The 12,755-nt window shown below is 44.5% G+C and overlaps 1 protein-coding gene and 1 long non-coding RNA gene across 2 annotated transcripts in view; both read left to right on the forward strand.

Moving 5' to 3' along the window:
- The window catches only part of LOC106809657 (titin-like), a 75,458-nt gene that overhangs the window by 39,643 nt on the left and 23,060 nt on the right, over positions 1–12,755 (forward strand). Inside the window, exons 29-33 of the mRNA XM_014812821.1 lie at positions 4–2,909; positions 3,337–3,411; positions 4,448–4,498; positions 5,532–5,789; positions 7,134–7,446. Of these exons, the coding sequence (XP_014668307.1) occupies positions 4–2,909; positions 3,337–3,411; positions 4,448–4,498; positions 5,532–5,789; positions 7,134–7,446 (3,603 nt within the window). The remainder of the gene's footprint in view (positions 1–3; positions 2,910–3,336; positions 3,412–4,447; positions 4,499–5,531; positions 5,790–7,133; positions 7,447–12,755) is intronic.
- On the forward strand, positions 9,985–10,498 carry LOC106809659. The gene is made up of 2 exons (XR_001393894.1): positions 9,985–10,088; positions 10,182–10,498. It is a non-coding gene; the product is annotated as an uncharacterized LOC106809659 (long non-coding RNA).

The following is a 12,755-nucleotide window of genomic DNA, read 5'->3' on the forward strand; positions in this document are numbered from 1 at the left end:
TACTAATAGCTGAGGTGGAAGTAGAGACGTCAGAAGAGCCTTCTGAGCTGCTAATAGCTGAGGTGGAAGTAGAGACGCCAGAAGAGAAAATAGAAGAGCCTTCTGAGCTGCTAATAGCTGAGGTGGAAGTAGAGACGCCAGAAGAGAAAATAGAAGAGCCTTCTGAGCTGCTAATAGCTGAGGTGGAAGTAGAGACGTCAGAAGAGAAAACAGAAGCGCCTACTGAGCTTGTAGCTGAGGTGGAAGTAGAGACGCCAGAGGAGAAACCAGAAGAGCCTACTGAGCTGCTAGCTTATGAAGAAGAAATTAAACCAACAGAGAGTAGTGAAGTGCTGCCAACTGAAGTGGGAGAAGATAAGCAAGAAGAGCCCTCTGACTTACTGATGGCTGCGGTGAAGAATCAAACTGAATTGACAAAGGCAGAAGAAGAGCTAGAGAAATCAGACGTCTCCATTGACAGGGCAACAACTGCGAAAGAAGTAGAGACACCAGAAGACCTTGCACATGGAGCGGCCGCTGAGATAGATTTGTCAACTATAGATCCCCAAATGGTTGCTATACCCAATGCTGAGTTTGGTTTGGATAAACATGCAGTGGTGACAGAAATGAGAACAGAACCTGAAGACCAATTCGTAGCTCTCTATAGAGATGAGGTTATACCTGAGATTTATGAGGATTGGGGATTGGGTGATGATCAGGCATATGAAACAGCGACTGAAATTCTGTATCCTATGGGATTTTTAGAGAGGGTTGACGAGACTACCGAGCTGCGAATAGCTGAGGTGGAAGTAGAAAGGCCAGAAGAGAAAACAGAAGAGCCTTCTGAGCTACTAATAGCTGAGGTGGAAGTAGAGATGCCAGAAGAGAAAACAGAAGAGCCTTCTGAGCTGGTAATAGCTGAGGTGGAAGTAGAGACGTCAGAAAAGAAAACAGAAGAGCCTTCTGAGCTGGTAATAGCTGAGGTGGAAGTAGAGACGTCAGCAGAGAAACCAGAAGAGCCTGCTGAGCTCGTAATAGCTGAGGTGGAAGTAGAGACGCCAGAAGAGAAAATAGAAGAGCCTTCTGAGCTGGTAATAGCTGAGGTGGAAGTAGAGACGCCAGAAGAGAAAACAGAAGAGCCTTCTGAGCTGCTAATAGCTGAGGTGGAAGTAGAGTCGCCAGAAGAGAAAACAGAAGAGCCTTCTGAGCTGCTATTAGCTGAAGTGGAAGTAGAGACGCCAGAAGAGAAAACAGAAGAGCATACTGAGCTACTAATAGCTGAGGTGGAAGTAGAGACGCCAGAAGAGAAAACAGAAGAGCATACTGAGCTGCTAATAGCTGAGGTGGAAGTAGAGACACCAGAAGAGAAAACAGAAGCGCCTACTGAGCGGCTAATAGCTGAGGTGGAAGTAGAAACGCAAGAAGAACCCACTGAGCTGCTAGATTATGAGGAGGAAATGAAACCGACAGAGAGTAGTGAAATGCTGGCAGCTGACGTAGGAGAAGATAAGCCAATAAAGCTCATTGAGCATACAACCACCGAGGAAGAAGTAGCGGTGACAGACCTGCCCTCAGAGTGGCCAACAACTGTGAAAGGAGAGAAACCAGTTGATACCACTGAGCCCCCAGCTTCTGATGATAAAATTCTGATAGAGGAACGACCCATTAAAGCAGCTGATATCCCCGCTCCTGATGCAGAAGTGAAACAATGTGAGCCTCCAGAAGTTACACCAGCAGAACTAGAAGAGAACCCACCAGAGTCCACTAAGATACCCATACTAGATGTAGAGCTGGAGAGACCAAATGATACAATAGAGGTTACAATGTCTGCCATAGTAGAGAGACACAAAGAGTCGCGTGAAACCTTAGCAGATGCGATAGAAGTGAAACCAGACATGCCTACCGAACCATCAACAGCTGAAGTGGACGAGAAACCAGAACAGCATATTGATACAACAAGAAACGAAGATGTATGCGTTGAAATCCTTTACCGGGAATCAGACGATAGCATTGAGACAATAACCACAACCTTAACAACAACAACAACAACACGGACTGAAAGTTTGGAAACCGATATATCGGGCCCAGAAAACACTTTGCAACAAGATACAGAATATCCCCAAACATCGGGGCCTGTTTCAATTGTTGAGATAGTTGCTGAAGAACTGGAAAACTCTGGTACAACGAGTGTCACAAAAATCACAAAGACTCTCATAAGTAGAGAAACAGTTGATGTTACTGATAGTTGCCCTGCTGCTCAAGGTGTTAGTTGTTATGAACAGGGTGTTGATGTAATGACGGAATATATTCAAACGGATTCACGTTTGCAAGAAGCTGATGTGGCTGCTATTAGACATGAGCTCGAAAAAACCAGTGACGTAACAGTCAAACATGAAACATTTGAGCAAAATCTGGGCTTAGGCCTGCCTTTAGCTGATGTGTCAAGGGAAACTGACTATGCAACCGAGGTTACTTCACATGAAGCAGAAGATAGTACTGAAACAACTACTACAACTCTCATAACAACCGTGGCAACTACACGGACTATAGAATCCATAGAGGTGGAACCAGATAACATTTCATCGAATGAAATTATAGCTACAGCAACAGAACCACACCAATCAACATTAATTGTTGATAGTCATGAGACGGAAGACGAATCTGGTACACTGACATCTGTGACGAAATTGACTAAAACGGTTATCACGACTCGTGTTGAAGACGTCACTGACTTAACTGCTGAACTAGAAGAGAAGGGAGCAAATGTGCTTTTTGATGTTAATAAGTCAGTGGATATGTTGAAAATGGAAGAGAGGCGAACGGAGGTTACACTTGATCGTCAACCTACAGAACCTACTGTGGCTTCTGAAAGGGAAGGCGCCGGGGAAATCAAGTGGGCCGTCATAACGGAGCCGAATCTAGACAAAGAAGTATGCACCGCTATCATTTCAGCCTCGTAACCACCATCTTGCAGTCTGTTTTTACTTATTTTATCATCACTGGCAAACAACTAGCTACAACTTTGTTTAACTCGTTTAGATATTTAAAACGGCATTTATAACCCATTTGCCGATGAACAGTAGACATCTAAGCACAGTGTCATACGTGTGATTATATGGATTACGGCTATAGCCTGGTGTACGTTATGCTCAGTAATATATTCAGTATCATTCGGGACAACGTGCTACGTTTTTTTCAGAAATTCAAGATATTTTGGAGATATTTAAGTTTTAAATTCAGTAATTATTTTGAGAATTCTCAGATAATCATCTCAAACGAGTAACCAGTCATTATTGTTGCCATCACGTATACGAGGTTATTATGAATAAGACAATAATGTGCTGATATATCCTTTAGGGCGATGACACGGTGTCACAGGAGCAGGAAACGAAACCAGATAGCGACGCAGAATTTCTACCCAAGACAGAAATGGTATGCTTTGCGATTTTATTGATTTGAAAAATAAGAGAACAATGAGAAGCAATAGAACAACCCGTGAGTAATATTTTATGTTAATAGCCAATTAGCCATATGAGTGTGCGCACATCCGAGCTGGTGTGGGCTATATGGTTGTGTAAAAAAAGTGCATTTTAATAGAAAGCAGGTACAGTTATACAAACTGAAAACAGCTTTTACACACGCGACAGCCACATTGCCTAAGCATGGTTCCTACATTCATTGGCTACCAGGATCTGTGCAATTATTAATTTGCCGTTTTTCCGTAATGATGCGAATTATGGTGAATAATGAAAAGCTTAATTTCTTAAAGTAGCACAATGCGCATCTAAACGCTAATTTCTTCAGTACTAGACTAGCAAATACTTCGTGTCATGCATAATCATACTACCTTATGGCAAAATAAACTCTAGTTCCTCCCATTTGACTGCGCGTTCCCAACAAGAAAGAGGTGCGAAATCAGGTAATCAGGCGCCAACGCTAAATTGTTTCAAACAACATAACATCGAAGTGGTGACGTGACGTCACATGTTTTTATCTTTGCTGCGCCCGTACCGCTGTACCGCGGCACCGCTGCACGGTTGCTTGGAGATTGGGGAACTGTCAACAACATCGGAGGTATTTTCAAAATACCTTTTATAAGACAACGCGCAGTGAAATGGGAGGAACTAGAGTTTATTTTGCCATAAGGTAGTATGATTATGCATGACACGAAGTATTTGCTAGTCTAGTACTGAAGAAATTAGCGTTTGGATGCGCATTGTGCGGCTTTAAGCTTAAGCTTTTAAGAGATAAATTTCACAATTATTACCGAGTTCCGTATGCAAAATGAGCTATGTGAACTGGAAAATCAAGGTGCCTCTCAATATTAGTGAGTAATTATATTATGTAGGTGTGTGCGGGTGTGTGGGTGTGCTTATGCATGTGTCTGCCTGTGTGCTTGTACATGTATCGATAATCTAACACTATTCTATGCGCTGAACTAACGGTTTACTCTCTTCCTGTTTTACAGATCAGTAGTGCGGTACAGGTAACAACGAGGATCACTGAAACAACAGAGACGGTAAGCCATTTTGCAGAAATTCATTATGCCATCAATCAAAATTTGTTAACAGTCCGTACTTTGTCAATGTTGTGCCTTATTTAAATTTCTGTTTTTCCGCTAGTGTGTTTACTCCCAATCCCAATAATGTAGCCGTTAGTGTTACCATTAACAGGCAATGTAACTGCTAAAGAGAGGCTAATCCAGTATGAATGAAATAATGCGTGCAGAAATGTGTGGAGGCATGTACCTATATTATAGTGCGTGTGTATCCGGGATAGGTAAGCACATAACATTGCAATCGTAATAGGCATCTATCAAACCAGAGCTATGTTTATGGCATTATACCAACCTGTACTAAATCTCGTCACCCTACGACATCCTGCCGCCGTAATAATGCTATAGCAATACTAACGCCAGAGAGATTTGCGTAATTAGGCCGTAGTATATTACCCTGCACAGCATAACTAAGCGTAGATGGAACATTGACCACGAGTCACGGACATGTCAATGGAGGCGTAGCAACAGCTGGAATTAGGCCACGTATTCAGTGGAAAATATATCCGCCACCGTTGGCTATGATTGACTGTGGAATGTACCTGTGATCAGAGGCGCATTACCCGAATGCTATTTGAATGAAATAGTACCAACACCTATACTACCAAACGATTATGAATTAATATCAAGGACATCGTGAATAATTTCTTACATTGATCTCCCCATGCATGTCTGTAGTTTGCTCTTTATTTAATCATGTGGCTAACTATACTTATCCTAACTTGCCTTGTAGTTATGCATGAGTAATAATTAAATTGCAGACCAATTATTTTATATTTAACCATCTTGGTATCTTTGGTTTTTCATTGACATTGCTGTTGAATTTCTCTTGGTTGTTTCAGTGCTGGTTATTCTCTATATTTGACTATTTAACATTATGTTATTCATTCCTTAACGTTTAAAGGTTCAATTTTTAGAGGTAGCCTATATCGACGTGTTATTTTGTTTGCTAACCTTTTACTTTTAATTTATTTTGTCTGTCACTCTTTCTTTCTAGTCTATCGGGGATGCAGATCTTTCTCAACTAATGACTCCATCTACAACAGTTTCATCTATGCTTACACAACACCATGTTGACACTATTGTTAAATTAGAGACAGTTGAGGAGGCAGAGGCAGATGATGTGACGCATGTACAATTTCATAAGCTAGATCTACATGAAGAAATGAATACAGCTGATGTCGAGTTAGAAATGGCTGAACCGCTTACTGAGGTGCAGACACCAGAGCAGCCTAGTGAAGTAGAAATCGCTGAGGTTGAAATTAAGAAACCAGAAGAACCAACTGAAATCTCTACAGCTGAGGTAGAGGTTGAGATACCAGAACAGCCTAGCGATGTAGAAACTGCAGAGGTTGAAATTGAAAAACCGGAAGAACCTACTGAGATATCTACGGTTGAGGTAGAGTTTGAGAAACCAGAGCAGCCTAGTCAAGTAGCAACTGCTTGGGTTGAGATTGAGAAACCGGAAGTACCTACTAAGATATCAACAGCTGAGGTAGAGGTTGAGATACCAGGGCAGCCTAGTGAAGTACAAATCACCGAGGTTGAAATTGAGAAACCAGCAGAACCTACAGACATATCTACAGCCGATGTAGAGTTTGAGATACCAGGCCAGCCGAGTGAAGTAGAAACTGCTAAGGTTTTAATTGAGAAACCAGCAGAACCTACTGAGATCTCTACGACTGAGGTAGAGGTTGAGATACGGGAACATCCAAGTGAAGTAGAAACTGCTGAGGCTCAAATTGAAAAGGCGGAAGAACCTACTGAGATATCTACGGCTGAGGTAGAGTTTGAGAAACCAGAGCAGCCTAGTGAAGTAGCAACTGCAGAGGTTGAAATTGAAAAACCGGAAGAACCTACTGAGATCTCTACAGCTGAGGTTGAGGTTGAGATACCAGGGCAGCCTAGTGAAGTACAAATCGCTGAGATTGAAATTGAGAAACCAGAAGAACCTACTGAGATATCTACAGCTGAGGTAGAGGTTGAGATACCAGGGCAGCCTAATGAAGTACAAATCGCCGAGGTTGAAATTGAGAAACCAGAAGAACCTACTGAGATCACTACGGCTGAGGTAGAGGTTGAGATACCAGAACAGCCTAGCGAAGTAGAAACTGCTGAGGCTCTAATGGAAAAGCCGGAAGAGCCTACTAAGATCTCTACGGCTGAGGTAGAGTTTGAGAAACCAGAGCAGCCTAGTGAAGTAGAAACTGCTGAGGCTCTAATTGAAAAACCAGAAGAACCTACTGAGATCTCTACGGTTGAGGTAGAGTTTGAGAAACCAGAGCAGCCTAGTCAAGTAGCAACTGCTTGGGTTGAGATTGAGAAACCGGAAGAACCTACTGAGATATCAACAGCTGAAGTAGACGTTGAGATACCAGGGCAGCCTAGTGAAGTACAAATCGCCGAGGTTGAACTTGAGAAACCATCAGAACCTACAGAGATATCTACAGCCGAGGTAGAGGTTGAGGTACCAGAACAGCCTAGGGAAGTAGAAACTGCTGAGGCTCTAATTGAAAAGCCGGAAGAACCTACTGAGATCTCTACAGCTGAGGTGGAGTTTGAGGAGCAAGAGCAGCCTAGTGAAGTAGAAACTGCTGAGGTTGAAATTGAGAAACCAGCAGAACCTACTGAGATCTCTACAGCTGAGGTAGAGTTTGAGAAACCAGAACATCCAAGTGAAGTAGAAACTGCTGAGGCTCTAATTGAAAAGCCGGAAGAACCTACTGAGATCTCTACAGCTGAGGTGGAGTTTGAGGAGCAAGAGCAGCCTAGTGACGTAGAAACTGCTGAAATTGAAATTGAGAAACCAGCAGAACCTACAGAGATCTCTACGGCTGAGGTAGAGTTTGAGATACCAGAGCAGCCTAGTGAAATACAAATCGCCGAGGTTGAAATTGAGAAACCAGCAGAACCTACACCGCAGACTCTCTAGACAGAAGTAGGTAGAATGTTGGAGATACCAGAACAGCCTAGCGATGTAGAAAACTGCTGAGGCTCTAATTGAAAAGCCGGAAGAACCTACCTGATGATCATCTACAGGCTGAGGTGCGAGTTGAGGAAGGCACAGAGCAGCCTAGTGACGTATGAAACTGCTGGAGAGTTGAAATTTGAAGAAATCCGAGCAGACACATCAAGATCTCTACGGCTGGAGGTAGAGTTTGAAGATACCGGCAGAGCAGCCCTAGTGAAATACGAGAACCGGCCGAGTGATGAATTGAGAAACCGAGCGCAGAACCTCCACAGAGATCTGCATACGGCTGAGGATGAGAGTTTGCGAGATACCAGGAGCAGCGTAAAGTCGAGAATAGAAACTGCTGAGGTGAAATTGAGGAAACACAGCCAAAACCTACCAGAGGATCGTCTATGGCTGGAGGTAGAGTTGAGAACGCAAGGAATTAGATGAACAGACGTGGCTGAGACGAACTGAATCTATTCGTGAAAGAAAGCGGACAGGAGCTGCCTCCGTGTTAGGCAGTTGCAGACGATATGGAAGAAGACAACCAGAGCGAAGAAGTTGGCCCATTCCTGAAATCGGCTCCGAACCCCAGGGAAAAGCAAAACGTAGGCGAAAACGTAAGCCTGCCGCGGTAGAGAGAGCGATAAAGACGCATCCTGACGTAAGAAGACGCAATGGAGAGGAGAAGTCTGCAACTTGGCTTGTGGCGAACTGGCTCTTCGGCCATGAAGTTGATAAAGACACGCGACATTACTGATGATGTAGAGCCATCAGATGAAGTACAGGAAACTCAAGAGGTGATCATTGCTGTGGCAATGCATGAGAAAGCACAAGAGTCCGCTGAGATCTCTACAGCCGAGGTAGAGTTTGAGATACCAGGACAGCCTAGCGAAGTAGAAACTGCTGAGTCCCTAATTGAAAAGCCGGAGGAGCCTACTGAGATCTCTACGGCTGAGGTGGAGTTTGAGGAGCAAGAGCAGCCTAGTGACGTAGAAACCGCTGAGATTGAAATTGAGAAACCAGCAGAACCTAGCGAAGATCTCTACGGCTGAGGTAGAGTTTTGAGATACCAGAGCAGCCTAGTGAAATACAAATCGCCGAGGTGAAAATTGAGACCAGGCAGAGAACCTACTGGAGATCTCTACAGCTGAGGTAGAGTTTGAGAAACCAGAACATCCAAGTGAAGTAAAGAAACTGCTGAGGCTCTAATTGAAAAGCCGGAAGAACCTACTGAGATCTCTACAGCTGAGGGGTGAAGTTTGAGGAGCAAGAGCAGCCTAGTGACGTAGAAACTGCTGAAATTGAAATTGAGAAAAACCAGCGAACAACCTACAGAGATCTCACGGCTGGAGGTGAGTTTGAGATACCAGAGCAGCCTAGTGAAAGTACAAATCGCCGAGGTTGAAATTGAGAAACCACAGAAACCTACCGAGATCGCTACAGCTGAGGTACAGAGGTGAATGATACAGAACAGCCTAGCGATGTAGAAACGCTGAGGCTCTAATTGAAAAGGGCGAAGACCTACTGAGATCTCTAAAGCTGAGGTGGAGGTTTGAGGAGGTGCAAGAAAAAAAGAGGCCGCTGAGGTGACGTAGAAACTGTTGTTCTGAAATGTGGAAATTGCAAGAAACCAAGCAGACCCTATCAGAAATCGTCTACGGCTGAGGTAGAGTTTGAGATACCAGAGGCAAGCCTAGTGAAATACCAAATCGCCCGAGGTAGAAATTGAAGAAACCACGCAGAAAACCTACTGAGATCTCTACAGCTGAAGGTAGAGTTTGAGAAACCAGAACATCCAAGTGGAAGTAGAAACTGCTGAGGCTGCTAATTGAAAAGCCGCGAAAGAACCTACTGAGATCTCACAGCTGAGGCTGGAGTTTGAGGAGCAGAGGCAGCACTAGTGACGGTAGAAACGCTGAGATTGAAATGAGAAACAGCGAGAACCTGACAGAGCATCTCTACGGCTGAGGTAGAGTTGTTGAAGATCGCACAGAGCAGCCTAGGTGAAATACCAAATCGCCGAGGTTTGAAATGAGAAACAGCAGGAACCTACTGAGATCTCTAGCAGCTGAGGTAGGGTTGAGAGAGACCAAGAACATCCAAGTGAAGTAGAAAACTGCTGAGGCTCTGAATGCAAAAGCCGCCGAGAACCTACTGAGATCTCTACACGCTGAGTGTGGTTTGAGGAGCAAGGAGCAGTCTAGTGACGTAGAACTGTTGAAGATTGAATGAGAAACCAGCAGAACCTACAGAGTCGTCAAGCCGCTGAGTAGAGTTTGAGATCACGCAGAGGCAGCCTAGTGAAATAAAAATCGCCGAGGTTGAATGAGGAAACAGCCAGAACCCTACCGAGATCTCTACAGCTGGAGGTAGAGGTTGAGATAGGCCGAACGAGACGTAGCCGATTGTAGAAATACTCGCTGAGGTTGAAATGAGAAACAAGCACAAACACTACTGAGATCTCTCGGCTGTAGGTAGAGCTTGAGATAACCAGAAGCCAGCCTAGTCAAGTAGCAACTGCTTGGGTTGAGATTGAGAAACTGGAAGAACATACTGAGATATCAACACTGTGTTGAGATACCAGGGCAGCCTAGTCAAGTAGCAACTGCTTGGGTTGAGATTGAGAAACTGGAAGAAACATACTGAGATAATCAACAGCTGTGGTGAGATACCAGGGGCGCCTAGTGAGAGGTAGAAATCGCAAAGGTTGAAACTTGAGAAACCAGCAGAACCTACTGAGATCTCTACGGCTGAGGTAGAGTTTGAGATACCAGAGCAGCCTAGTGAAGTAGAAACTGCTGAGGTTGAAATTGAGAAACCAGCAGAATCTATGGCTGAGGTAGAGTTTGAGAAACCAGAGAAATTAGATGAACAGACAGTGGCTGAGACAACTGAATCTATTCGTGAAGAAACGGAAGAGCCTGCTGCCTTGTTAGATGTGCCAGACGATATGGAAGAAGTGACAACTGAGGAAGAAGTTGACCATGCTGAAAATGGGCCACGAACCAGGGAAAGAAAACGTAGGCGAAAACGTAAGCCTCGCGGTAGAAAGACGAAAGACGCATCCTGACGAAGAAGACGGCATGGAAGGAGAAGTCTCAATTGTTGTTGGCGATATGGTTTCCCATGAAGTTGATAAAACACGCGACATTACTGATATTAGACCATCAGATGAAGTACAGAACTCAAAGAGGTGGATCATTGCTGAAGAATGCATGAGAAAAGCACAAAGAGTCAGCCTAGATATGCTAGCCAAAGGTAGAGTTTAGATAACCAGGCCCAGCCGAAGTGGAAGTAAGAAGGCTGCGAGGTTTGAAATTGAGAAACCAGCAAAAACCCTGCACGTCTACTGAGATGCTGCTAGCAGCTGAGGTAGAAGGTTGAGATCCAGCCGAACTAGCGCTAGCGAAGCTACGAACTGCTGAGGGCTCTAATTGAAAGGACCGGAAGAAACAGCTATCTATATCTCTACCGCTGCAGTAGAGTTTGAGAAAACCCAGAACACGCCTACGGCGAAAGCAGAAACTGGCTGAGGTTGAAATTGAGAAATCCGGAAACAACCTATCGGAGAACTCTATAGGTGAGGTGAGTTTGAGGAGCAGACGAGCAGCCTAGTACGTAGAAACTGCTGAGATTGAAACTTGAGAATCCAGCAGAACTACCGAGATCTCTAACAGCTGAGGTAGAGGTTGAGATCACCCAGAACAAGCCTAAGCGAGTAGAAACTGCTGAGAGCTGCTAATTGAAAAGCCGGAAGAAGCCTTCTCGAGATCATCTACCAGCTGAGGCTGGAGTTTGAGAGCGCAAGAGCAGACTAGTGACGCGTAGAAAACTGCTGAACGAATGAAATTGAAAACCAAGCAGTAACCATACAGAGGATCTCTAACTGCTGAAAGGTAGAAGTGTTGAAAAACGCAGAGCCGCCTGCAGCTGAAGTACAAATCGCAGTGGTCGAAATTAGAACGCAGGCGAACAAGCTAACTGAGATCTCTACACGCTGAGTAGAGTTTGAGAAACCAAGAACATCCAAGTAAAGTAAGCAAACTGCTGAGGCTCTAATTGAAAAGCCGGAAGAACCTACTGGAAGGATTCTAGGCAGCTGAGGTGGCGAGTTGAGAGCAGGACGCAGCCTAGTGACGTAGAAACTGCTGACAGAGGGGGAAGATTGAGAAGCAGCCAAAGAACCTACAGTAGATCCTCTATGGCTGAAGGTAGAGTTGTGGATACCAAAGAAGCAGCCTAGGAATACAAATCGCCGGAGGTTGAAATTGAGAAACGCGACGCAAACCTAACAGAGATCTCTATGGCTGAGGTGGAGATTTGAGAAAGCCCAGAGGAATTATTGAACAGAGCAGTGGCTGAGACAACTGAATGGCTATTGCGTGAAAGAAACGAAGAGCCTGCTGGCCTGTTAATGTGGCCAAGGGACGAATATGGAAGAAGTGACAACTGTGGAGAAGAAAAGGGTGGGCCGCATTTCGTGAAAAATGGTCTCACGAACCAGGGAATAAGAAAACGTAGGCGAAAGCGTAAGCCTCGCGTAAGGAAGACGAAAGACGCAAATCTCTGAGTCCGATATAGAAGGACCGGCATGGAAGGAAAGTCTCAATTGGTTGGCTCGGCGATATGGTTTCATAAAGTTGATAAAACACGGCCGAACATTAACTGATAGCCACGCCGATTACATAGACCAACTCAGGCACAGCCCGCGGATGGAAGTTACAGGGAAACGGGTCAAGAGGTGATCATTGCTGTGGCAATGCAGTGGAGAAAGCACAAGACCGTGAGATCTCTTACAGCGGCGCGAGTAGAGGGTGTTGAGATACCGAGGAGCAGCCTTAGGCGAAGTAGAAACTGCCTGAAGGCCCTAAAATTGGCCNTTTGTTATCTTCTCTCCCTCCCTCTACCTTTTGTTATCTTCTCTCCCTCCCTCTACCTTTTGTTATCTTCTCTCCCTCCCTCTACCTTTTGTTATCTTCTCTCCCTCCCTCTACCTTTTGTTATCTTCTACTTCTCTCCCTCCCTCTACCTTTTGTTATCTTCTCTCCCTCCCTCTACCTTTTGTTATCTTCTCTCTTTCCCTCTGCCTTTTGTTATCTTCTCTCTCTCCCTCTACCATTTGTTATCTTCTCTCCCTCTCTCTACCTTTTGTTATCTTCTCTCCCTCCCTCTACCTTTTGTTATCTTCTCTCCCTCCCTCTACCTTTTGTTATCTTCTCTCCCTCCCTCTACCTTTTGTTATCTTCTCTCCCTCCCTCTACCTTT

This window comes from Priapulus caudatus, unplaced genomic scaffold (assembly GCF_000485595.1).
Source record: "Priapulus caudatus unplaced genomic scaffold, Priapulus_caudatus-5.0.1 Scaffold373, whole genome shotgun sequence".
Lineage (NCBI taxonomy): Eukaryota > Metazoa > Priapulida > Priapulimorpha > Priapulimorphida > Priapulidae > Priapulus > Priapulus caudatus.